The 27,691-nt window shown below is 36.1% G+C and overlaps 1 protein-coding gene and 1 long non-coding RNA gene across 2 annotated transcripts in view; one reads left to right on the top strand and one right to left on the bottom strand.

Annotated features, from left to right (window-relative positions):
- Window positions 1–27,691, top strand: part of kif19 (kinesin family member 19) — a 57,788-nt gene that overhangs the window by 20,180 nt on the left and 9,917 nt on the right. Inside the window, exons 3-12 of the mRNA XM_065262839.2 lie at window positions 13,400–13,510; window positions 14,329–14,416; window positions 17,457–17,593; window positions 23,675–23,800; window positions 24,240–24,434; window positions 26,000–26,146; window positions 26,236–26,358; window positions 26,730–26,886; window positions 27,134–27,308; window positions 27,393–27,591. Coding sequence (XP_065118911.2) covers window positions 13,400–13,510; window positions 14,329–14,416; window positions 17,457–17,593; window positions 23,675–23,800; window positions 24,240–24,434; window positions 26,000–26,146; window positions 26,236–26,358; window positions 26,730–26,886; window positions 27,134–27,308; window positions 27,393–27,591 — 1,458 coding nt within the window. The remainder of the gene's footprint in view (window positions 1–13,399; window positions 13,511–14,328; window positions 14,417–17,456; window positions 17,594–23,674; window positions 23,801–24,239; window positions 24,435–25,999; window positions 26,147–26,235; window positions 26,359–26,729; window positions 26,887–27,133; window positions 27,309–27,392; window positions 27,592–27,691) is intronic.
- LOC141282331 (uncharacterized) lies at window positions 12,069–27,569 on the bottom strand. The gene is made up of 3 exons (XR_012336930.1): window positions 27,491–27,569; window positions 27,113–27,291; window positions 12,069–12,595 (listed from the first exon to the last, which is right to left on the bottom strand). It is a non-coding gene; the product is annotated as an uncharacterized lncRNA (long non-coding RNA).

Below are 27,691 nucleotides of genomic sequence, written 5' to 3'. Positions count from 1 at the left end.
GTACTTCAGTACTCCTCTGTACTTTTCTTAGTGACGTATGACAAATACGGAGGGCGGGGGCACAGAGCAGCAGCAGAGAAACCTCCGTAAACTGCGTACACCCTCATGTTGAATGCGGACGCGACTAAGATGGCGACGCTACCGGATGGTAGTTATTTTCATTTATAAAGTTTTAAATGTGGATATTTCTACAACAAAACGCAGTGGATTACCCAAAAAAGGCCTTTGTTTATCATCGTGGAGCCGTTTGGATTTATTTTGTGAAGGATGGATGCACATTTTTTGGACTTGAAGGACGAGGACGAGGGTAACTTTACGTTTGATTAACTGAAAGATCTAAAACGTTTTCTAAACTAACTGAAAATGTGTTTGTCTGAAAAATTATGGACATATGCATCTCGGACGGCTTCGGGTGAGTAAATCATGGGTTCCTGTCTAAAGGGTAAAAACGCAAAAGTCTGCTCACGATGGCTCTTGTCGTGTATGCATTTACATCGCAGGCATGCGCCAGTTCAGGAAAATAACAACTAACATGTCGGATTATTTCCATACGTTGGACCTTCAAGTTGCCATAGCAGCTCTGATAAATATACAAGAGTTTTTTTTTAGCAGTTGTACAAAATATTCACGGCTAGTATTACTGATCAGAGAAGGCGCATTAATTACCTCCATCAAATTGTTGATGCGCCAATTCGTCGGAGGCAAACTAGACGGCTTTGGACGAGACCTGGGAGAACAAGGAAGAAGGTTGTATGGAGGTGTGCGGACTTGGTGTTGTTGTGTGTCAGTGCTTCACATTGCCACCTAGCCGCCTGGAGTGCATACTACATGAAATATCACACACTTTTGCGTCACCAGATTTCCCCCTCAAAACGCTTGTATAAACGTGGAATAAAAAGTGAAAACGCAACACCACTTTTGCGTTTTCTTTTTAGATCGCTTCCGTGTAAACGTAGCCTCAGTCATTTATGCATATGGCAGACACTTTTATCCAAAGCAACTTACAGTGCATTCAAGCTATATTATATTGCATACTGTTTTATTAGTTTGTGTGTTCCCTGGAGCTCAAACCTTGTGAATGCAATGCTCTACCAGTTGAGTACTCGTGAGATGCATTCATAGTCTAAAGTTATTTCAGTCTTGTCTTAACTAAGTATCATTGGTGTAAGATATGAGGAGAGTGATGTGTAAGGTGTGAAACTGATCAACCTACTATAATGTGACATCACACCTGCAGAGCTGTGACCAAAGTCATCAGGGACCATTAAAGGTGTGCCAGACATATGACACGCATGTGTGCGTGTGTGAGAGCGTGCATATATCAAATATTGAATGCAATGTGAAGGTGCACCATAGCAGTGTCTCATGAGGTAACCTTGGTTCACTCACAGTGAATATTATATTTGGGATGCTAAACAATTAATCGCGATTAATCATTAGCAGAATAAAAGTTTTTGTTTACATCACATATGTGTGTAAACTGTGTATAATAAATATGTATATATATATAAATATAAACACATTCATGTATAATTTTAAGAAAAAATAATGTATATATTAAGTATTTATATATAATATAAATTATACATTAATATACAAATGTAGGCTATATACACATGTAAACATTTCTAAAACATATACATGCATGTGTGTACATTTATTTATACAAAGTTATTATACACAGTTCACACACATATATGATGTAAAAAAAAATATTCTGCTAACGATTAATCACGATTAATCGTTAAGCATCCCTATATTATATTATTTATTGTTAAATATTAGAGATGAAATGGTATGTTATAGTGACCAAAATCACCACAATTATCAATATTATCATGTTTCATTTTTACACTTCTAGAAATGTCAAAAAATATGCATAATGCAAAATGATGATTTATAAACAAGGTTTGAGAGGAGCTGATCAGTCAATGAACACGGCTGGCTCTCTCACTAATCAATGAACACGGCTGAATGGGGCTAGGCTAAATGCTAACACATTCACGAGGCGTTGTACAAAGATTAAAAGTGCACACATTGAAAAAAAAAGGGATGTATTAATTTGTCTAAGTTGAGGTAAGAACATAGTAAAATATTGAAAAACGGTGGTGTTTTCCTTTCAAATGAGTGCCCTTGGTGTAGTTGAGTAAAATCAGCCAATCAGATCAGAGCTTACTGGATCAAGAAAGTCTTCCAGGACATATAGTATAAAAATATACATCATCTCCTCTTCTTGTTATCATTGAGGGTCTGTTCTCACCAAACCCTAGACAGAGCAGCAGGATAGCCATCTGTCAATGATATACTGCCTGCAATGTGTGTGTGACAGCATTACTCCGTGAGTTACAGCCCTGCCTATTTATGTGTGTGTGTCTTACCCCTCTGAGGCCCCTACAGCCCCCCTCTCTCCATTAGGCTAATAGCAACAGGTGTCTGTGAATTGGTCCACACCCACCTCACTCACTGTAGCCATGACAACTAGCGTGTCACCAGGGGCCGTATGATAAAGAGAGGGGAGACACACACCCATGCATGTGCACAGGTTTGCATTCATGCATGCTTTATCACCAGCATCCACACGCGTGCATCTCTATGGGTTACGGGCAAACACTAAAGTGCACATGATTGAGAGACGGCACACAAAGACAAAACATCTGTCCACGGGCGTTTAGAGATCTGTAATATAGGCTACATACACTCTGCAGTACTTTATATGTGGTGCTGTGGAGAACCAAACTCTCTGTTATCTTAAAACATGGCTGACTACTTCTTTCACAATGGTCGAATTAATAATATGGAGGGATCATATGGCACTCTCTCCTCTAAAGTGTTGCATAATCGGGTAAATCTGACACCTTGATCACTGGGCTTCATGTAACTGCTATGCAGTCAGTAGCCTCTCTCTCTTCTTTATTTTCTCTATAATTTTGTTTTCCTTTTTTTGTCTACTTAGAGTGAGTCAGTTTTTTAAGACGGAGCTCATCCTGTTCTCCATTGGGAATAATCCTGCCAGGTCAAAACACAAAAACAATCTAAGCCATTTGGCCTGCCAGGTAGGGCTGGGACAACGCGTCGACGTAATCGACGACGTCGACGCAAAAAATACGTCGACGCAAAATATGCGCGTCGATTCGTCAGACCCAAAAGGCGGCGCAGTAGTAGCAACGCGAGTGGCTTCAGTCCACGCCGGTTTCACACAGCAAGGGTGAGCAGTGCCTGCGGCCGCGCGGCGCGTGGTTTTTTCAGCGCCCATGTTAACAAGCATGCACCCCGCCGCATGAGCAGCGCGAGCTCGCGGCTCGAAACGGATATAAACGGAGGTCGGAGCCAGCTGCAAATACTTGGGCGGCTCTGTAGCAACAGTGCTGCAATCGTTTCTGCGTGGTTCTGCTGCGCTGCTCACGCTCAATTAAAGTGAAAGTGCTTTGTTTATGGTTTAAATGCTCGTGGATTTACGCGAAAACGTGTCATTTTACCATAAAATCATGAATGTGATGCCAAGTGTGTTTTAAACAGTCATTTGAGCAATTTAACAGAAAGCAATGAAATATGTCACTGTTGCCAGAAGACTGCGCTTTCATTCACTCTCTGTCCAGCAGTAAATGAGTCCTCATCTATCTTAATAAACTTAAGAGAAAGAGATTTAATAATATATGTGCTTCTTAAGTCTATAATAAGTCTATCTTATCTGTCATTAAATGGACTAGAACAGCATGAAAACAATGTGGATTAAACAAATCTAGTTATAAAAATTACACAGACCATCAAAAGGCACATTGAAGAGGTTTTGCTCATAAATGCATGCAAAATAAAGTCATTTGAACTTGAGATTTTTATACGGTTACTTAACTGCACAGTATGCACTGCAAATGCTTTATTGAATGCTACCTCTGTCTAAGAATGCATTATTTTGCACTTGTATAGTCTTTTTTTTATTTTGAAATTTTAAGAGCAATAAAGATATATTGAAATGTTTACATTCAGATATGTAAATCAACATGTATAACTTGCTATTAGTTAATTAATGGGGAGATAATCGAGAATCGAATCGAAGTCGAATCGGACTGACAAAATGAATCGTTAGATTAATCGATGCATCGAAAAAAGAATCGCTAGATTAATCGTTAAAAAAATAATCGTTTATCCCAGCCCTACTGCCAGGTAGCATCTCCGTTTTAGACATGTGGAGCAGCATTTTTGGCTACTGTTTATTGACTGTTTGTACGCTTTTATGGTAAGAAATTTTCAACCAAGCATGTTCAAAAAATGCGGATTGTTATGGCAGTGTCTTTTGTCAAACATTAAAAGGACATAGCATTTGCCTTTAGATAAAACCAAACAACATGTACCATATTTTCCGGACTATAAGTAAAAAAATAATTCATAATTTCGCTGGTCCTGTGACTTATAGTCAGGTGCAACTTATATGTCAAAATAAATTCACACTGACTAACACAAACCAAAAGAAAACATTACCGTCTACAGCCACGAGAGGGCCTATAAGTTGTTCCTGTAGCCTACCCCTGAAAAAAAGCATTAACTTAAAGACAACGGATAAAGACTTAACAAACAAAATGCCCCCAAACAGATTAATAATTTTCTAAATAAATGCGACTTATAGTCCAGTGCGACTTATAAATGTTTTTTCCTCTTCATGACGCATTTTTTGACTGATGCGACTTATACTCCGGATTACCTGACAAAAGTCAAACACGCGCTCATTATGAAACTTCATCACAGACAAAAACAGCTAGAACCTTATTGGCTGGCTTTAGCTGGTCTGGGTGGTTTTACAGTAGCTGTTAGCAGGCTGGTTTTAGAGGGTTTTAGCTACAAAGTTAGCTGGTCTTAGCTGGAAGTAGCTGGTTTAAGCTGGTCTCCCCTGCATGGCAAAGTTGGTGAAGCTGGTGTTCAGCTGGTTTTATCTGGTGGGTCATCTGATATTCCCACCTGACCAGCTTATGGTGCGTTTACACCAGGCACACGGAAGAGGCAGAAAAAATGCGCTATTTGCGCGTAGTTGGATGCTTGAACATTTTGAGTTTACTTGCTTCATTCGCGTGTGAAAGCCGCGCGTGAAATTGTATTTATTCGAGACATTCACGCAGAAATCCGCATCATGGGACGTGCTTCTTCTGCCTCGGCTCACTTCCTGTAATCACATCACTACTAGAGCAAGCTCTTGATTGGTCAACGCACCTTGAATATCCGCCAAAGTTCAGAATTTTCAAATCACATGGAATGAGCCTTCCACGCCACACCATTCACGCGTACCACACCGCAGGATGCTTATTCGTGTCTTTGCATTAAAGGGACATTCCACTTTTTTTGAAAATATGGTAATTTTCCATCTCCCCTAGAGTTAAACATTTGATTCTTACCGTTTTGGATTCCATTCAGCTGATTTCCGGGTCTGGTGCTAGTAGGGTGGCCATTCATGCCAGTTCCGCCGGACACGTCCCGAACATGTTTTCGGGTTTGTTCTCCGGAAGTCGCGTTGGTCGACCGCATACGTCATCAAGGCATAATATTTCGGGTTTAATTTAAAAATGCAACCGTTACATTTCAAGGTAAGAATGAAACTACAATGATAGTATGTCTTAAAATAAAAAATGAGACTATTTCCAGTGCACTTATGTATTGCTGTTCTTATGTTGCCATAATTGCTTCTATTCTTTACCTCACTTGTAAGTCGCTTTGGACAAAAGCGTCTGCTAAATGACAAAATGTAAATGTAAAATTCTTAATTTTCTAATGTGTTTTAACTGAAATGTGAGAACCTCGATGACGTATATGCGGTCGACCAACGCGACTTCCGGAGAACGAACCCGAAAACATGTTCGGGACGTGTCCGGCGGAACTGGCACAAATGGCCACCCTAGGTGCTAGCACTTTTAGCATAGCTTAGCACAATCCATTGAATTTGATTAGACCAATAGCATCTCGCAAAAAAATCTAATGTTTAACTCTCGGGAAGCTGGAAAATGAGCATATTTTCAAAAAAGTGGAATGTCCCTTTAACTTAACATGTAAATCACTCACGCTTGCCGTGTCTGGTGTAAACGCCCAGTAAGGCTTGTGGTCCATGGTTATTTCAGCCTTGGTGAAAAGCCAGATTTAGCTTTTTTTACCAGGTCTATGAGATCCACGAAAGCTGTTTTCATAATACTTCAGTAAGTTCATACAGTGCTATTTGTGAATTTTTTACGGAGGAGCCACAACCAAACCCACCCAATCCCCTCCTTTATGACAAATTACAACCACTGATGTGTTTTAATCAGCTGGATAGATTTCAATATTCACCACTCTTTGCTGATAATCCTCACCTGGTGGTTAATTGGTAACTCCATCCACCCGAATGACTTGGACTGTCACCCCGACTACAGTGCCATTATTTGTGCTCATTTAAATAACACCATATTGCTAATTGATTTCATGCCGGTGCATTAGCAGGCTGTTGCATACACCCTGGCTGATCTTTGCCGCTGGTTAATATTTCACTTTTTATTTTAGCACCCTCTCCTTTGTAAACGCATGGCTTGTTTTGTTTTTGTGCATCGGCTTGAAACGTTTCATACGAGCAGCTACGCTTTTGCGTGCGTTCATTAGCTCGTCTTTTAAAACCAGGGGAACGTTTGATTGCCATTTCATAAGCGTTGGCAAGGTGTAATAATATCTAAAAGGTCTTTCTGTTCTTGTGTCACCTTTATGAAGGTATAAATTAATCAGTGAGCTAGTCATGCAGTTAGTGACCTGGCAGGTGAAAGCCCTCTGACTTTTGTGAAGGGGGAAACCAAAGATGGGTTTCCCAGATAGTCATCAGCTCTTTAACAGGGTCTCTCTCGCTCTCTTTTTCACACACACATCTCTTTAACTCCTCTGTGATGTTTGATGTGAGAGGGGAGACCTCAGACCCTGACATATGGTTTCAGATCGGTGATTATTTTCAGCTAGTTCAGACAGGCTTGTATGATGCTATGACCTTTTAAAAAACAATTTTTAAATTCTTTAAAAAAAGTTAGAACCCAGAATTCTTAAGAATTTAAGAAATAAAATATTATTAACTCTTTCCCCGCCAGCCAGCGCCAGCATTTTTATGATTTTCACAAAAGTTTAATGCCTTCCAGAAAATGCCTTTCTTCTTTAAATATATAAACATACAAATGAAAGAACAGACCCTCTGCTTAAAAAAAAAACAATTTCATCCTACCTTCATTTGTTATCTTTTTATCATTTAGGTAGGCTTCTTAAAAAAGACAAAATTTTGATTTAAAAGATGAATTAATTGCATTTTTATAGAGGACTTTTGTTGGAGATCAGATTCAGAGCGATGATCAAAACATACACAGAGTTTGAACTGTTTTTAAAACCGTGGATGCTTTATTGTTATATAAGTTGAGGAAGAGCACCACCTAGTGAATAATAGCGAAAAATATGGATTGCCGTTAAAAGTCCCAAGTTTTCCAAGTATTAAATATTGAGTGACCGAACCTTTCAAATTATACACAGTTTGGCGAGATTAAATATTTATTGGAAATTTTGTCCAGTGACATGTGTCAATCGCACTGCAGGTTAAGAAATGAAGTTATCCACAAAATAATAAAAACATTGCTACAAAAATAATGATTTTTAAATTCTACATGTGTTTGCATTTTAATGGTAAATAAAAACAGTTTGCTCAATTAATCATCAAAATAATGGTCAGATTACTTTATTATTATTATTATTATTATTATTATGAGCAAATGGCTATAGAGGGGTGCGCGTGATGTCACCTTCGACGAAAGTGACTGCGGTTACGCCCACTGAGTGACAAAAAATCTGAGCGACAGCATTAGTATAGCGTTAAAAACGCATATAAAATGTGAAAAGTAGTTGTGTGATCAACTGTGCTAACAGATTCAACAAAAATTTGGAGAGGTCTTTTTTCAGACTGCAAAAAAACACTCAAATGAGAAGTAAATCAGTAGCAGCCATTTGTCAAGTATGTAAAATTTTGGGATAAAAAAATCCTATAAAAAATAAAAAACATCCATAATGATGAGCCTTGTGTTCTATAAAGGTGGGATGGTTTAATCGTGTTAGGCAAGACAAACATATATGTCAGGAAAAGCAATGGCTGGCCATATGCCAATGTCCACTGACTACTGGTTGTTTGGCAAGTTGTTAGGGTCAATGTTAAGGCCAACTAAATTCAATTTAAGCAGATAATATTCAGTTTTACTGGCGTTTTTGCAGCAGCCGCTATGAAAACCAGCCATTTTGTTGAATGTTTGCCACTCAACAGGGTGAGCTCCGGAGTGGTCACGTGGAAACTGGAAAAGTGACGTAGTTGCATACCATCTATAGCAGGGATTCCCAAAGTGTGGTACGCGCACCCCCAGGGGTACGCGAGCTGCCACCAGGGGGTGCGCGAGAGGAAAAATGTAATGGCGGTCTGTTTCTTTAAGTGGGATTTTTCCATACAATAAATAAATAAATAAATGAACAGTAAACATTTCCTTTGTAATCGCTTTTATTTTAAATAAAAAACTATCATTTATTAGTTTTTGATAGAAACGTAGAAGACAGCTGATGTCTTTTTCTACGCACTGCTCTTCTGTTATGCACTGCAGCCGCTATATGCGTGCCAACTCGTTTCATTCATTCCATATATATTATAAATATGCTTTACTGACTGAAATCGGGGAAACTGTCATGTGGGACGTCTTATGATAAAGTTGTTAGTCACGAAGGAGGAGAGGGACCAAGAGAGAGAGACTTTTTTATGGCAAAAATAGAAATAATGAAATGTGACGAGACATGGGCACAGGATACGCGAGCAATGTGTTTTCATGCATGGTAAAGAGACCGCCAATGAATTATATAATAAAATACATAAATACTTACTGTAGAGAACTTATTAAAAGCTTTCATTTAATTTTGTTTGAAACTTGAGCTGTTATAATGAATCTGCAAACTATTATACACCTTTTGTGCGAACAGTAAAGGCTTTTGTTAATGTGTTTGATGGGTCTGCACGTGACGCACTGGTAAACATGAGGAAACCTCTCATATGTCATCTATTAGCTGACGGCAGTAAGTGTACATTTTTTACCATAGTAAACTCGAATGGCGTCTAAATATCACAGTGGTTAAACACATACACGGGGGCGCGCATCATCTCTGCAGAGCGTAGTTTCAGATGGTGCAATAGGCGTAAATATTTTTCACAATGTTGGACGTAGCTAAGCCCGACGTAGGACTATTACACCCAACTTCTTAACGTCCGGCTAGTGCAACCGGCCCTTGGTTATTTGCGCATGATTAAACATGAGTATTTATGGTGAGAAAATAAAGCTTTTTTTGATTTTTTTTAAAATGGGGATTGGGGTTGCGCCAACCCGTTTGGGACATAGAAGGGGGTGCGCAGGAAAAAAAGTTTGGGAACCCCTGATCTATAGATTGTTTCATTAGTTACTACGGTTATACACCTGGCCCGAACTCCCGAAGTTAACTTACAGCTAGTTAACTAGTGGCTAAACTGACCTCTGCAACAAATACTTCATTGAAAATACCTTGTATGTTCTTTGTTATTGAATCTGTCATTTCTAACTGCATTTATATTATTTTCATTGTTTACTAAAATATCCCTTCAGGAGTATATTTTAACTATAAATCTTCTGTAAGGTATCAGCTGTATATTTCATACAGTATCAGTCTTAAGTGTGATGTTTTAGCTAACCTGCAGGTTCATTCAGACACTTTATTGGTTTCCTCTTTTCCTCTCTTAATGGAGCGTTGCTTGGCAGCGATCAAGCTGATATTGACAGCAGCTTGTCTTTTTCCATTGGCCCTCGTGATACGTTGGTTGTCAGGGTTTATTTGCACAGGTATGATTATTACTGTAGACACAAGCACACAGGGGCTTTAGGGAGAAAAGTAATTAAAAGACCAGTGTAAGATAAATGTCTTTCTGGCCAACAATGCATCTGATACGCCTGGTAGGTTTCATGATGACTCCAGAACTGCTAATGTGTGTGTGTGTGTGTGTGTGTGTGTGTGTGTGTGTGTGTGTGTGTGTGTGTGTGTGTGTGTGTGTGTGTGTGTGTGTGTGTGTGCGTGTATGTGTGTGTGTAATGTGTGCGAGTACAGTAAGTGCATTTGCTGTGCATATTTTAAAGGGAATGTGTGTATTTGTGGTTTCTCATGAAAATCTTCTGTGCACACGGTTTGTCCTGATACACCCGGCACTGTTGATCGAATTTCCTCTCAGTATGCTTATCTGTAAGAAACTCTAAGCCAATATAAACCTTTACTTTGTTGCACATTTTTTTTTTTAAATGTTCCTGTGGCTTAGTTGGTAGAGCAAAGGTCATGGGTTCGATCCCAGTAGACAAACAAACCAATAAAAATGATTGAGTGCACTGCATCCAAGTCGCTTTGGATTAAAGCATCTGCCAAATGCATAAATGTGACTTTTCATTGATGTATGGTTTGTTAGGATTGGACAATATTTGGTAGAGAACTATTTGAAAATCTGGAATTTGAGAAAACGAATATTGAGAAAATCGCCTTTATCGTATTTTTGGAAGGCATTTTTTGAAACTTTGTGAAAATCACAAAAAATGCTGGCAGGCAACTTTTCAAAAAATGGCTGGCGGGGAATGAGTTAAAATGGTCAGGATGAAGTCCTTAGCAACACATATATTAATAATGATAAATACATACTTAATAGATTTAGATGGAATTTATAAAATATCTACATGAAACTTATCGTTACTTGAAGATGCAGTGTGTAATTTTTTGAAGGATCTCTTGAAAGAAATGCAAAATAATATATAAAACTATATTATCAGGGGTGTATAAAGACCTTTTATAATAAACCGTTATGTTTTTATAACCTTAGAATGAGACGTTTTTATATACATACACCGAGGGTCCCCTTACATGTAGGTCGCCATTTTGTGCCACCGTGTTTCTACAGAAGCCCTTAACGGACAAACGTTTTTACTAAGTTGTCTCTGACGATTAAATGTTTGTCTGGTGGTGGCTATCGTAGCTTCTTTATGCGTTTTAAAAGCGAGGGCTGAGCAGTGGGCTGAGCCGCTGGTTGCAATTTGCAACTTCACCACTAGATGCCTCTAAAATTTACACACTGCACCTTTAATATCCTAATGATTTTTGGCATATATTTTTTTTGACCCCCTAAAACGTATTGTTGCCTATTGCTACAAATATACCTGGCAACTAATGATTGGTCTTGTGGTCCAGGTTCACAAAAGTAAATGTCAACGTAAAATATATATGCATAATTTACTATCAAACATGCAAAATAAATAAAAACATCATCACAGATTGACATTTTATTGACATGCCAACATTAGAGAAAGCAATGAAAATCTCATGATATTCATGATCCAGAAATGTTTCATTGATAAAGATAATTTATAATCACAATTATTTTGTTTGATTGTATTCACTGTTTTGCATTCATGTAAAAATATGTTTGATTTGGTTTAACTTAAACCTATTCAGATCATTTTTATCTAATCGTGCCATTGCATGAGAACAAACAGGTGTACAATATTGGCCTTATAACATGGGGGATCATTTCAGGTGAGTGCAACCTGATCAGTGATCCAGTACCGATTACAGTGCGTCATTATCTCGAACAACGTAAACCATACTGGCACTGATATCTTAAAAACATTAGGATGGGCCAAACTGCCACTCTACAGCTGTCACTGTAGGAAACTACGGTAACTTACTGTAAACTCAGGGAAGCCATATGGTCGAAAGCATTCAAACTGAATAAACCAAACTTTTACACACATACAACCACACACTATAACACAGAAATGTTTCATGCATATTGTCCGAGACATACAGTAGCTGACTGTAAATTTGCTGGCATCTTACATTTGTGTTTTCCTTATACAGAGGATGTCAAGATCACAGCACAGCATCATAAGCAACATGTTTTTCAATGATCTCAGGTGCAATGAACAAAGTGCATGTTTTTTATCTTTATATGTCTTGCATGAATTCAGTTTAAAAAAAATAAACCAGAACAGTTTATAGACTAAGCATATTGAAATGCATGCATAACTTCAGTTTTTAACTAATTCAAACTGTACACTGCACACGTGGAGATTAACCACACCTGACTTTTTCACTGCATCTCTGTGTTGGCAACAAGTTAAATATGTCAGAAATGAAGGCAAACTATTACAAAACATGTTTTATCCATTCTCTCTCTTATTTTCACTTCTTTTCTCCTCTCTCCTTTGTTTGCAGAGAGACTCTATGTTTGCATTGTGGGCCGCTATAATTGGCCTCTTTTAAAAGTCAGATCTCCTTTGCTGCATTTCAATTGAGAAGCTTCAAAGCGAGAGCCGTGTTTGTGTGTTTGAACGGGCCATCAAACGATGTGTGTGTGTGTGTGTGTGTGTGTGTGTGTGTGTGTCTGGCCGCTGAAAACGGCCGTCCACACCCGAGACCCGAGATGTGTTGGGCTCTCGATGCAGCCTTGTGTTTACATCATAACATGGCATTGTGCTCCAGTGTTCGTAGGGGCATGGTGCTGGCGACACCAAGGTCACAGGTTCGAGCCCTAGAAAATACACATTGCATTCGTCGTTAACATTTTGGTTTGCTTTGAAAATGACATCCACAAAATGCATAAATGTGAACGGGCATAATTATAGGTGTTAATACGGTACTTTCATCATGATGCACTCAGCATCCACGTTCGCTTTTAAGCCACAATATCCTTCATTATCCATTATTATGATGTTCATATTTAGAGGGATAAGTATAACCATAACTAAAGTAAATAGCCATAGTAGTTAATTTGAGGTAATAGGTGTGTTTATTATTAGAATGACTTGTAAAAGGTTTTGGTTATGGTTTTGAACTGCACATACAGAAGGGGACATTTCACAAGACTTTTTTAAGATGTCAAATAAACTTTGGTGTCCCAGAGTACATATGTGAAGTTCTAGATTAAAATACCATATAGATAATTTATTAAAGCATATTAAAATTTTCCTTTTATATGCAAATGAGCTGATCTCTCCACTAAATGGCAGTGTCGTGGTTGGATAGTGCAGATTAAGGGGTGGTATTATCCCCTTCTGACATCACAAGGGGAGCCGAATTCAAATGACCTATTTTTACATGCTTGCAGAGAATGGTTTACCAAAACTAAGTTACTGTGTTGATCTTTTTCACATTTTATAGGTTGATACAAGCACTGGGTACCCAATTATTGCACTTAAACATGGAAAAAGTCAGATTCATGATATGTCCCCTTTAAAACTGAGAGACACGTTAAAGCCATAAAACTTCTATTGCGATTTCATGCTGTCTTTAAAGAAGACACATTCACGGCATTAATGTTTTTCTTCTGTTTCAGATGGTGGTTTTGATGGATCCCATGGAAGATCATGATGATATTCTTCGTGCCCATCGATCCAGAGAAAAGACTTACATGTTCGACGTGGCCTTCGACTATACAGCCACGCAGGCAAGCCCATTCTTTGTTTGTGCGTGTGTGCATTTGTAGGGACAGGTGGCTTTAAAAATGTGTGTACATGCAAAGTTAACATCGCAAAACTGTGTTTGTTAAGAGTAGGCATGCATCTTTGTGTGCATTTACTGTACATTAGCCTACAAAGGTGTATGGTTACTTGAAATGTTTAAATTGTTAAATTTTCATCTGTATCTATATGCTTAACTGTAATTGTTATTTTGTAGAAGAAAAAAGTTGAAGTGAATAATAACAAAGCAACCAATAAGAGCCCAGAATAGATGGGAACCCCTTTAATGCCTTTTAAGAATCATGCCAGTTTGAGACCTCAAGAAGTTGGTTGACAAAATGACAAGACAGCCACTTTAAAAAATCATACATATTTTACGAGTTGGCTAATTTGTATCAATTCGTAAAAATGTGAATCATGCAAAATCGTACGATTCACATGAAAAAAACAACAACGAAACCGAACCCCTAACACCAACATCACAGGGGTCAAGGGAAATCGTACCAAAACTTACAAATGTGGTCATATGAATAAATTAGCCAACTCAGAAAACATATCTGATATCTCAAAGGGTGGCTACATTAAAGATAAAATGTATGGCAACCATTCTTTTTTTTGTAACATTTGTGTTATTCCCTATTAAAGATGAGTTCACCATATGTGAAAATAATATAAATAAGGAATGAATAAATGCCACTAAACTTTTGAAGAGTAGTGCATTTGTTTGAATGTTCAACAGATGTGAAATTACCATGATATATGGACACATAATCCTACGTTTAAACATGTTATATGCTTTTTATAGGATGAGGTGTATAGATCCACCACAAAAGGCCTGATTGAGGGTCTCATATCAGGGTACAATGCCACGGTCTTTGCCTACGGTCCCACAGGTTAGTATAGCTTTTAAATATTACAATAATTTAGTAAAAATACTGCATGGGGACTGCAAAAAAATGCATCAAAAGAAATTGTGTTTATAACACGAATATATCTCTTTATATATCTGTCTTCATTTATGTTTTGCATTTAAAGTTGGCATATGGTCTACATTGTGATAAACACAGACAGTCGGGCACGACCAGGACACCCGGATAAGCTGTATCAACACCCTGATCTTCTTTTCTTTCTACTATAGTACAGGTTTAGACAACATAGTTACATGCATTAAATTGGCAGCCAGCAATACTAGTTTATTATTTAGGGTGAAATATCAAAACAATGTTTCCCATATGCAACAGGAAGCAAATCATTTGTTATTGTTTATAAATTTATATCAATACCTATCATCTTTAAAAGGATAGAGCTTCATACATTTGTGCAGCAATGGGTGTCCTTATAAATATATTATACAGTAAAGACACATACAAGCATAAACGTTTAGCCACAACTAATGGTCATCATTTAGGCATGAGTATAGACAGTTTAATCTGACGCACGCGAGTTGTCGTTGTTACACACCTAAACCGAAGTGAACTTCCAGTCTTTGTTTATTTATCAGTCTGGCTGATCTCTGAAACAAAAACCTTGTCGAAAATAAAATGTTTTGGTTTGATAAAGAGGAGAAGAGATGACAAGCATGTATCACAACAGTGTGAAAAGATTTAGTAGCCAGGCAAGAATTTAAGGACCGTACATTGTATACATACATTTTTCACAGCTCAGTGTAGTAGTTGATATGCGTTAGATGAAATATGAACTAAATATGTCATTTATTTCCCTTGTTTTCAGAAAGGGCTCTGTTGTTATTCCTTCTATGTGTAAGGGCTCTATCTTACACACGGCGCAATGCAGCGCAATGCGCGACGCAAGTGTCTTTCGCTAGTTTCCTCCCTAATTTTCACGTTTAGCGCCGCGTTGTTTAAATAGCAAATACATTTGCGCACCCTTTTGCGCCCATGGGCGTTCTGGTCTGAAAATGAGGTGTGTTCAGGCGCATTGTTGGCGCGTTGCTATTTTGAGGCAACTAAAATAGACTACGCCATTGACCAACAAAAACCTGGTCTAAAGTCTAAAGTCAATGGCGCAATGTGTTTTATGTTATTTAAAGAGTGCATTAGTATGCGCCTATAAACGGGAGGACAACGCGGGTTTGCTTATCACAAAGTACATGAATGTGCAGCAGCACAAAAATGCTTTTAAATATGAAAGATTAAAGGATTGAATGTAAAAGATTATTATTGAATCTCTTGGACATAAATGAGGAGTAATTATAAGACGTTAGAAGGCGCAAAGAGTTGCTTCACCTGCAGCCTGGTAAGTAAATAAATGCTTTGCTTTAAACAAATGCATCTGTTTTTAAATGTTTTTTTAAATGCTACCTCACGGATTTATTATATGATGACTCTGTACCTGCGGATATGGTGAGATGAGAAACATTTTTAAGTCATGCTTAAAAAAAACTCTTTGCTAAAAAAAAACGCTGTCCAAAGTGCTGAAACGCGCATAGAGCCGTTTGTAAATTCTTTATCTCCTGTTTGTTACAAATAAAGTATTTTTAGAGTACAAACCTTATCTTACATGCTTGTAAATTATTTTTTGATGATATTGGATAGCCATACATTTAAAGCAATTACAAGCCTGCTTTTTTACTTCCATGACTAAAAGAAAACGGGTTTTAAAGGTTTTAATAAAAAAATAACAATTTCAATACAAGTGAAAAACAACACAATTATTTAACATTAATCTTAAACTGGGGATCTTCTTCCTCCGCTTAGTTTTTCAGTTTACAAAGTCCGTCATCTAAATAGGGATTAGACATAGCGCCAGCGCAACTTGCTTTTAAAGGGGATGAGAGCTGAGACTCTCATTGGTTTACTGCACGTTACGCCCAAAATACTCCCATTACAATAGGACCTACCCTTTTCGACCATGCGCTCGCGCACAAACCATTTTTCCCGTCGTTAAATTAGCAAAAGTGGATTCGGACACGCCCATTTACATGTTGCGCTGTGCGCTTTAGACAATGCGCTTAGATCGTTAAAATAGGGCCCTAAGTCTACCGGAAGTGACTTTTAGTCCACAAAAGCCGTTTGTTTATGTTGTTGCTGCTGAAAGTGTCTACAGTATACTGTAGGAACAGCAACTGCAAAACAGCGCAATGTCTTGTACTTACAATGAATACAGGCTTATTTTAAAAAAGCAGATCTCCAAGTGACATTGTTGCACTTTTGACTTTTAATCTGCCCTTAAACTCTTCCTGACTCTTCCTGTCTGTGACTCCGGCAATATAAAGCTTAAGGTTAGAAAACCTCTGCTTAGCCGGATGCCACCTGTAAACATCATGTTTCACTTACTCTGCCTTATCTCACATCTGTGCCTTTCCTCCTGAAGATATGCTAATGCAGGGGTTTTCAAACTTTATGATGCCCCCCAATATGATGAACTTTTGTTAGGGACCTCCTACTTAAAATATATTTAGCAATTTATATATTTTGTAACGAATATATAATTGGCTACACTTAGAGTAATGCTGGATGTTTAAATATAAAGAGATACATTTTTAATTCAAATGTTTTGTACTGCAGCAGCTTTGACAATAAATCTTGTTTCATAGCAGCTTACAAGGAATCCTGCCTTATAAAACCCAATAAGTAAACTGTAATAAGAAAAACACACTAGATTGATAGATGCAAAGAAAATATAAATAGTTCTGAAATGTATGTAGCAAGAAATGAGAGATAAATGCCTATTAATTAATTTTATTTGATCCATTTTGAGGGGGACTTTTTTCCCTGCAATTTTTTGGGGGACCCCCTTGAAGGAGGCCCCTTGGGGGTCCCTGGACCACAGTTGAAAAAAATCCTGTGCTAAATCACATATTTGTACATTATTTTATAGAGAATTTTGCTTTTTATTTTATTATTATGTTTTTCCTTTTGTAAGGCGATTCACTTTAAAATGATGGTAAATTATGGCTCTGTGTGTTTGTAGGTTGTGGGAAGACATACACAATGTTGGGAACCGACAGAGAACCCGGTATCTACGTTCGCACATTAAACGACCTATTCAAGGCTATAGAAGAAACCAGCGATGACATGCGGTACAGCGTTTCAATGTCCTACCTGGAGGTGAGATCTTCATTGGGGTGTTAAATAGGGATGTGCATTTATGTAGCTCAACACAACGTCAAACACCTGCACCCAGTCTTTACTACCACAGGTGCTTGTAATGCTAACCAGACATCCAAATGCCGCCGTAACCACAAAAAATAAATAAATAAATAAACCCACATGATCATCGTTTTCGTGATCGATCATCGATGCCACGTTCGAGTACTCCTGCTCATCCCTAGTGTTAAATAGGATCATCATATTTCACCTGAAGGTTTGGTACAGGCCTAAATATATGCACGTCGTAAAATAAACTGCTTCATAAGTGAAATGTGATAAGATAATAAACACCCACGAGGAGCAACAAGCCTTGTCTTTTACAATAAAGGATGAGGGAGATTTGTCAGCTTAGTGACTATCTGAGTATCTTAGATGAGGTAAAGATGTATTGATAGGAGAAAGGTTTTTATTGATGATAGGGTTAGGATAAATTGCTTGTTATGTAAAACGTGCCTTTAACATTTTTAAAGCAAAAGTTGTAACTATTAACATTAGTTAATGCACAATGAACTAACATGAACAACTGTATTTGGCTTTATCTATAACATTAACAATGCTATATTGCTCATTGTTAGGGTTAGCTAATGCATTTACCAATGTTAACAAATATAACCTTACAGTGAAGTGTTACATATAAATGCTTTATATTATCCATACTATTTTTTCAGGTTAGAAAATTAGTAGCATGCTCAATTCAATGACTTGCATACTATTATCATGTTATACAGTAAATGCAGTCATTTCACATATTCAAACCAATCATATGTAAAAATGTACTTTTGGGTACTTACACTGGAATATGCATTATTAGTACTATGCCATATACATTTTACTGTACATGCAGTCAGTGGCACACATTATGTCTATGCATCACACATTCAAACACTTCAACTTAGGTTACAGGGTTGTATGAGTAAGCCACTCCGTCCACACACAGCATGCAGTAAATAGCACAATGCTCTTCTGTCCAATGCTTGTCTTACACCTTCACATTAAAAAAGACCTGTTTACATTGGACCTTCCAAATGCATGGACAGAGAGAAAGCCTTTTCATTCTCAACCTCGGTGGTTTTAAGTTTAGACCTCCCAGTTCATCCTGTTTTGTTTTTCTCTTTCCGTCATATGTATCTATAGCAGGTCTTCTCGCCGTCCTCCGTCAATGGCCTCCATTCATCACCCTAAAATTATCACTTGGTAACTGTACATCACAGTGACCTCACTGACAGTGATGAAATGTTACGTTTGGATTTACTTTGAGAGCTTTTAGGGTAACCACAGATGAAGTTCAGGATGTGGCCTTGTTCTAAACGGGGTTGAATGAAGCTTATTGAAATATTTTGAAACGTTAAATCCTCAAGGCTCACATTCAGCTCTTTACTTGAAATATGGGAAAAGTAAATAAATTTAGTATCATTGTTGAATTTTTGATTTGCAGTTGTACCATATAATAATTAATTAAGTTATTTAGAAAACAAACACTAATAGTAAACTCATCAAACCTATGGAATAACACAAATGTTACTTTTTGAGAATTTGGGAATTATGTGATAAAAAAAAATGAAATCAAAACTATGTTATATTTTAGCATCTTTAAAGAAGTCACCCTTTGTCCCCCTCTTGTCATTTTATCAAGCAGCTTTTTGAGATCCCACCCTGAGATAAATAAAGAAAATGAAAGAATTTTCATCTTTTATGGGCTTTTATTCATAGGTGGAGTTTGGGGAGGTGCTGGAGGGGCACTGCCCCCCCAAACTAAAGTCAATTACAATTTTGTCTTAATTTATTAATGAAATAAAATTATGAGAATTCATATTTTAATGAGTAGACAAATTAACTTAAGATTAAAATAGTTTTCATAAATTTTAACCATATTTAAAAACCATGAAATGCATTTTCTCACTAATCTTAAAGTATTACAGTACTCTTGTTTGCCGATAGGTTATTATGTAGTCCAAGTCGACCATTCAAAAAATATATATTTTTTGGATAAAAAATGTTTGCACATTTTTTTTTTTTTGACATAACTTTTATTCATAGGTGGAGTTTGGGGAGGTGCAGGAGGGGCACTGACCCCCCAAACTAAAGTCAATTACAATTTTGTCTTAATTTATTAATGAAATAAAATTATGAGAATTCATATTTTAATGGGTAGACAAATTAACTTAAGATTAAAATAGTTTTCATAAATATAAATTTTAACCATATTTAAAAACCATGAAATGCATTTTCTCACTAATCTTAAAGTATTACAGTACTCTTGTTTGCCGATAGGTTATTATGTAGTCCAAGTCGACATTTAAAAAAAAAAATATTTTTTGGATAAAAAATGTTTGCACATTTTTTTTTTTTGACATAACTTTTATTCATAGGTGGAGTTTGGGGAGGTGCAGGAGGGGCACTGACCCCCCAAACTAAAGTCAATTACAATTTTGTCTTAATTTATTAATGAAATAAAATTATGAGAATTCATATTTTAATGGGTAGACTAATTAACTTAAGATTAAAATAGTTTTAATAAATTTTAACCATATTTAAAAACCATGAAATGCATTTTCTCACTAATCTTAAAGTATTACAGTACTCTTGTTTGCCGATAGGTTATTATGTAGTCCAAGTCGACCATTCAAAAAATATATATTTTTTGGATAAAAAATGTTTGCACTTTTTTTTTTGACATAACTTTTATTCATAGGTGGAGTTTGGGGAGGTGTGGGAGGGGCACTGCCCCCCCAAACTAAAGTCAATTACAATTTTGTCTTAATTTATTAATGAAATAAAATTATGAGAATTCATATTTTAATGGGTAGACTAATTAACTTAAGATTAAAATAGTTTTAATCAATTTTAACCATATTTAAAAACCATGAAATGCATTTTCTCACTAATCTTAAAGTATTACAGTACTCTTGTTTGCCGATAGGTTATTATGTAGTCCAAGTCGACCATTCAAAAAATATATATTTTTTGGATAAAAAAATGTTGCACTTTTTTTTTTTGACATAACTTTTATTCATAGGTGGAGTTTGGGGAGGTGCAGGAGGGGCACTGACCCCCCAAACTAAAGTCAATTACAATTTTGTCTTAATTTATTAATGAAATAAAATTATGAGAATTCATATTTTAATGAGTAGACAAATTAACTTAAGATTAAAATAGTTTTCATAAATTTTAAACATATTTAAAAACCATGAAATGCATTTTCTCACTAATCTTAAAGTATTACAGTACTCTTGTTTGCCGATAGGTTATTATGTAGTCCAAGTCGACCATTCAAAAAATATATATTTTTTGGATAAAAAATGTTTGCACATTTTTTTTTTGACATAACTTTTATTCATAGGTGGAGTTTGGGGAGGTGCAGGAGGGGCACTGACCCCCCAAACTAAAGTCAATTACAATTTTGTCTTAATTTATTAATGAAATAAAATTATGAGAATTCATATTTTAATGGGTAGATAAATTAACTTAAGATTAAAATAGTTTTCATAAATATAAATTTTAACCATATTTAAAAACCATGAAATGCATTTTCTCACTAATCTTAAAGTATTACAGTACTCTTGTTTGCCGATAGGTTATTATGTAGTCCAAGTCGACATTTAAAAAAAAAAATATTTTTTGGATAAAAAATGTTTGCACATTTTTTTTTTTTGACATAACTTTTATTCATAGGTGGAGTTTGGGGAGGTGCAGGAGGGGCACTGACCCCCCAAACTAAAGTCAATTACAATTTTGTCTTAATTTATTAATGAAATAAAATTATGAGAATTCATATTTTAATGGGTAGACTAATTAACTTAAGATTAAAATAGTTTTAATAAATTTTAACCATATTTAAAAACCATGAAATGCATTTTCTCACTAATCTTAAAGTATTACAGTACTCTTGTTTGCCGATAGGTTATTATGTAGTCCAAGTCGACCATTCAAAAAATATATATTTTTTGGATAAAAAATGTTTGCACTTTTTTTTTTGACATAACTTTTATTCATAGGTGGAGTTTGGGGAGGTGTGGGAGGGGCACTGCCCCCCCAAACTAAAGTCAATTACAATTTTGTCTTAATTTATTAATGAAATAAAATTATGAGAATTCATATTTTAATGGGTAGACTAATTAACTTAAGATTAAAATAGTTTTAATCAATTTTAACCATATTTAAAAACCATGAAATGCATTTTCTCACTAATCTTAAAGTATTACAGTACTCTTGTTTGCCGATAGGTTATTATGTAGTCCAAGTCGACCATTCAAAAAATATATATTTTTTGGATAAAAAAATGTTGCACTTTTTTTTTTTGACATAACTTTTATTCATAGGTGGAGTTTGGGGAGGTGCAGGAGGGGCACTGACCCCCCAAACTAAAGTCAATTACAATTTTGTCTTAATTAATTAATGAAATAAAATTATGAGAATTCATATTTTAATGGGTAGACAAATTAACTTAAGATTAAAATAGTTTTAATAAATTTTAACCATATTTAAAAACCATGAAATGCATTTTCTCACTAATCTTAAAGTATTACAGTACTCTTGTTTGCCGATAGGTTATTATGTAGTCCAAGTCGACCATTCAAAAAAGATATATTTTTTGGATAAAAAAATTTTGCACTTTTTTTTTTTGACATAACTTTTATTCATAGGTGGAGTTTGGGGAGGTGCAGGAGGGGCACTGACCCCCCAAACTAAAGTCAATTACAATTTTGTCTTAATTTATTAATGAAATAAAATTATGAGAATTCATATTTTAATGGGTAGACTAATTAACTTAAGATTAAAATAGTTTTAATAAATTTAACCATATTTAAAAACCATGAAACGCATTTTCTCACTAATCTTAAAGTATTACAGTACTCTTGTTTGCCGATAGGTTATTATGTAGTCCAAGTCGACCATTCAGAAAATATATATTTTTTAGATAAAAAATGTTTGCACATTTTTTTTTTGACATAACTTTTATTCATAGGTGGAGTTTGGAGAGGTGCAGGAGGGGCACTGCCCCCCCCAAACTAAAGTCAATTACAATTTTGTCTTTAATTTATTAATGAAATAAAATTATGAGAATTCATATTTTAATGGGTAGACAAATTAACTTAAGATTAAAATAGTTTTCATAAATTTTAACCATATTTAAAAACCATGAAATGCATTTTCTCACTAATCTTAAAGTATTACAGTACTCTTGTTTGCCGATAGGTTATTATGTAGTCCAAGTCGACCATTCAGAAAATATATATTTTTTAGATAAAAAATGTTTGCACATTTTTTTTTTGACATAACTTTTATTCATAGGTGGAGTTTGGAGAGGTGCAGGAGGGGCACTGACCCCCCAAACTAAAGTCAATTACAATTTTGTCTTAATTTATTAATGAAATAAAATTATGAGAATTCATATTTTAATGGGTAGACAAATTAACTTAAGATTAAAATAGTTTTAATAAATTTTAACCATATTTAAAAACCATGAAACGCATTTTCTCACTAATCTTAAAGTACTACAGTACTCTTGTTTGCCGATAGGTTATTATGTAGTCCAAGTCGACCATTCAGAAAATATATATTTTTTAGATAAAAAATGTTTGCACTTTTTTTTTTGACATAACTTTTATTCATAGGTGGAGTTTGGGGAGGTGCAGGAGGGGCACTGCCCCCCCAAACTAAAGTCAATTACAATTTTGTCTTAATTAATTAATGAAATAAAATTATGAGAATTCATATTTTAATGGGTAGACAAATTAACTTAAGATTAAAATAGTTTTCATAAATTTTAACCATATTTAAAAACCATGAAATGCATTTTCTCACTAATCTTAAAGTATTACAGTACTCTTGTTTGCCGATAGGTTATTATGTAGTCCAAGTCGACCATTCAAAAAATATATATTTTTTGGATAAAAAATGTTTGCATTTTTTTGACATAAGTAATTTCAAACATTTAGGCACACACCTTCAGATTAAAAGATTGTGAAAAAAAATGTCAAAACCTCAAGTACTAATCGTAATCTTAAAACCTCTGTATGTTCAATTGTTGTTTTACAGATCTACAATGAGATGATAAGAGACTTACTGAATCCATCTTCTGGATTCTTGGATCTTCGAGAGGATTCAAAGGGAGAGATCCAGGTCGCTGGAATAACAGAGGTCTCTACTATCAATGCACGAGAGGTTAGTTATACAAAATATTATATAAAATATTATTTACAGTAAGTGCAAATAGCATTTTTTGTTGGCGAACACTATGTACACTAGCTCCGCCTACCAATGTAGTCAGACCAATAAAGTTTTAAAAAGATGTATTGACATCAAAAGCTTTGATGCAATGTCGCTAGTTCGTATCCGCTTTTTGCCTACCTCGCTCTTTTCTTTTTTCCTATCACATATCACATTGAAAGGGTGTTTATTATCAATAAAAATAAAGAAAATGTTTGAAAAGTGGAAATACTGTGTGTTCATTAGGAGTAGGTTTAGGGGTAGTAGTAGGGAGGTCTTTTACTTGGGAAAGGGCTATTTGTTTTTCTGACTAGTAGAAGATGAAAGGATTGTGAACAGATACTGTTGATGTAAATCTATAAAGCTTCATGTTGAGATTTTCTCATTTTCTCAGATAATGGAGTTGTTAATGAAAGGAAATAAGCAGAGAACTCAAGAACCGACGGCGGCAAACCAGACGTCTTCCCGCTCTCACGCCGTACTGCAGGTGGCCGTGCGGCAACAGAGCCGATGTCGAGACATTTTGCAGGAGGTGCGGTTTGGACGGCTCTTCATGATCGATCTGGCGGGGTCTGAGCGTGCTTCACAGGTGTGTGTGTAAATTTGTACTTGAGATCATCAATTTTAGGTGTATTTATCATTTGGATACTCAAATAAAAGTGCAGCAGGAGATCTGTTCATGCATTTGACAATCATTGATATTGAAGCTATCAATCTTTCTGCTTAAATTAAAGCTGGCACAGTCTGCTTCAACATATTCGAAATCATAAATAAGCAAGTGACAAGAAATCAACTCAAGGGTAATTTAAGTATGACTCGTAAACATGGGGAAAATGACTTTTAAATTGAAAAAACTTGTTGGATGTAGACCGTTTTTTAAACCATTGTCACAAGTCAAATTAGGTTTTTGTAATTCAAGTCAATCATGAATCATATAAAACACCACTTCCCATTAAAGCATGAGACAACCATATATTCACCATGGAAACTGCTAAAAATGTTTCCCATCATGGGTTTAAATATGCATGTGACACAAAAGCAGCGGATCAAGTTGTTTCTGCTTATGGGGTTATTGTTGCTCAGAAACAAGAGCGCTTATTTGTCCTCTATTGATGGGAAAGACAAGCCTATTGTACAGCTCTTCAGCAGATAAGATGAGCAAGAGCTCCACCTGCTGGAGGTCTAACTCTTGTCTTTAATAGATACGTTTGTAACATTTTACAGTAAGGTTGTGTTTGTTAAAGGGATAGTTCACCCAAAGAAAAAATTCTGTCATCATTTATAGAATCAATCATTTATGTTGTTCTAAAACTGAGTGTTTTATTTGGATAAACACAAAAGAAAATATTTTGATAAATGATGGTTAGTACACAGCTGCCATATATTATGGAAGTATTGTGATAAATGATGAAGAAGATATTTTGATAAATGATGGTAAGCACATGATGATGACAGAACTAAATTTTTTAGGTGAACTAGCCTTTTAACATTAGTTAATGCATTAGCTAACAGTGGCGCCCGGTGACTTCTTTTTTCGAGGGCGCTCGATGCAAAGTTATATGTGTTATGACAGAAATATGTGTTCTGCGCGTCGAGTGATCCTATGTGCATCACGTGTCTTGTCAAAAATAAGTGCCTGCTGCAGACGCGTCTAAAGGTTTTATGATAAAAGAGACGCTCGCCTTTGCCAGATACTCGCATAATCTCTTGCGTAATCAGAGTTTACTGTTAAGGGAGTGTCTTGCGTGTATTTTGTGAACGTGAGCGTCTCTTTTATCATAAACGGTTTTGACACGTGTGCAGCAGGCACTTATTTTGACAAAACACGTGATGCACATGATTCACATGAAGCAACAAACACATATTTTGAAAACACGAGCAACACACATGACACTCCGAACACAAATTTTTTATTTGCGCCCCTCGGATGAGCAGTCACGAGCCGGCACTGTTAGCTAACATGAACTTACAATGGACAATACTTTTACAGCATTTACACTTATTTAATCTTAGTTCCAGTTAATTTTGAGCATTTACTAATACATTTTTAAAATAAAAAAAATGTTAACATTAGTTAATGCACAATGAACTAACATGAACATTTCTATTGGTTGTAATCTTATAAAATTATAACTACTATCCCTTGTCTTTCAGACACAGAACAGAGGTCAGCGTTTAAAAGAGGGCGCCCACATCAACAGATCTCTGCTCGCTCTAGGGAACTGCATCAATGCCTTGAGTGAAAAAAACGGCAACAAATATGTCAACTACAGAGACAGTAAACTTACGCGATTGCTCAAGGTACCACCACACAGATGTGTGACATATATACATTTCATTATTCGACAAGGTCTTTAATTCCTCGCAATTGATTTACGTTGTGTATTTAGGATTCTCTGGGAGGAAACAGTCGGACGGTGATGATTGCCCACATAAGCCCCGCCTCTCTTGCCTTCGAAGACTCACGAAACACCCTGACCTACGCCGATCGTGCCAAAAGCATCCGGACACGGGTTAGTTCAGCGCACACATACTTACACTGCCGTAATCTAAAGGCATATGCTTGAATGTCTGAAATTAGTTTTCTATAAAACATAACAATACATTTTTTTTATAAAGATGGTTTTAAATGGATGACTAAATATACAATGAAATACCATTACAGATACAGTAGAAACTCCTTTATTACTATAAGCATACCAGGGTGAAATAAAATGCTTGTATGCAGTCATGTATTTGTAATAGATATCGTACTATTTATCCTAAATCACATACATAAAAGGTCAGAAATTCATCGTAAGTCAAGCATAACTCTTTATTGTTGAGTTAGGAAACCTCTTGGGTGCCATCTACTGGTGCTATAAATCTGTCTCTGTCTGTCCAGGTTAAAAGAAACCTGTTAAATGTGTCTTATCACATCGCTCAGTACACCAGCATTATATCGGACCTCCGTAGTGAGATTCAGCGACTAAAGAAAAAGATTGCGGATCAATCCAGCAGCAAGCAGAACCCAGACAGAACAGACATCCGACATGTGCAAGGTAAAATCCTACATGCAACGTATTTTTTATAATGCTATTCCATATTGAGATTACCCTAATATGTTGTTATTTATTAAAAATCGCTTTTTTATTCTTAGAGGTTAAAACTGCAAAACCCATCTTTCAAATACTATATGCATGTTGCCATTTGCACACCACAATATTAATAAATATACTTAAGTGATGTGATCTTCCACAGATAGCTAAATGTGTGGCTTAGTAATACCTGATATCTGGTTTCCTTCAGCGGAGGTGCAGGCACATTCATCTCCAAAAAGTCGAGCTGAGATGGACCAACTGCGTGAACAACTGATCGATGCGTTCAGACAGCAGATGGACATCAGAAAGCGACTTATGGAGCTGGACAACAGCAACATGGAGATCCAGATAGACACATCCAAACATCTGCTAACAATAGCAGAGTGAGTCTTTCTTCACATATAAACCCAAGCTACATTTCATGTAATACTTACGTTATAGTACATATATTTTCTGTCTGTGTCCAGCTGGGAGCAGGAACGCTTTAGGAGAAGAAAGAAGTGGCAGGGAGAGAGGAGGAAGGAGAGTTTTAATAAAGACGAAAGCGAGAAAGACTCGGACTCACCTGAATCTTTGCCGGACAGCTCAGAGACACAAGACGTGGCCATTGCCAGAGAAAACCTGGTTACTCTGATGGCCGAGCAGAAGAAAATACAAAAACAGAAGGTAATGGCTGTCAATCACCACTAGAGGGAGAAGCAACACTTCCCAGAACAGTAAAAGCACTAATAATAATAAAGGTTTTGACATCACAGTCCTCTTATCT

This window comes from Paramisgurnus dabryanus, chromosome 1, assembly GCF_030506205.2.
Source record: "Paramisgurnus dabryanus chromosome 1, PD_genome_1.1, whole genome shotgun sequence".
In the NCBI taxonomy this organism is placed as follows: domain Eukaryota; kingdom Metazoa; phylum Chordata; class Actinopteri; order Cypriniformes; family Cobitidae; genus Paramisgurnus; species Paramisgurnus dabryanus.
This window is presented reverse-complemented; position numbering and strand designations above follow the sequence as displayed.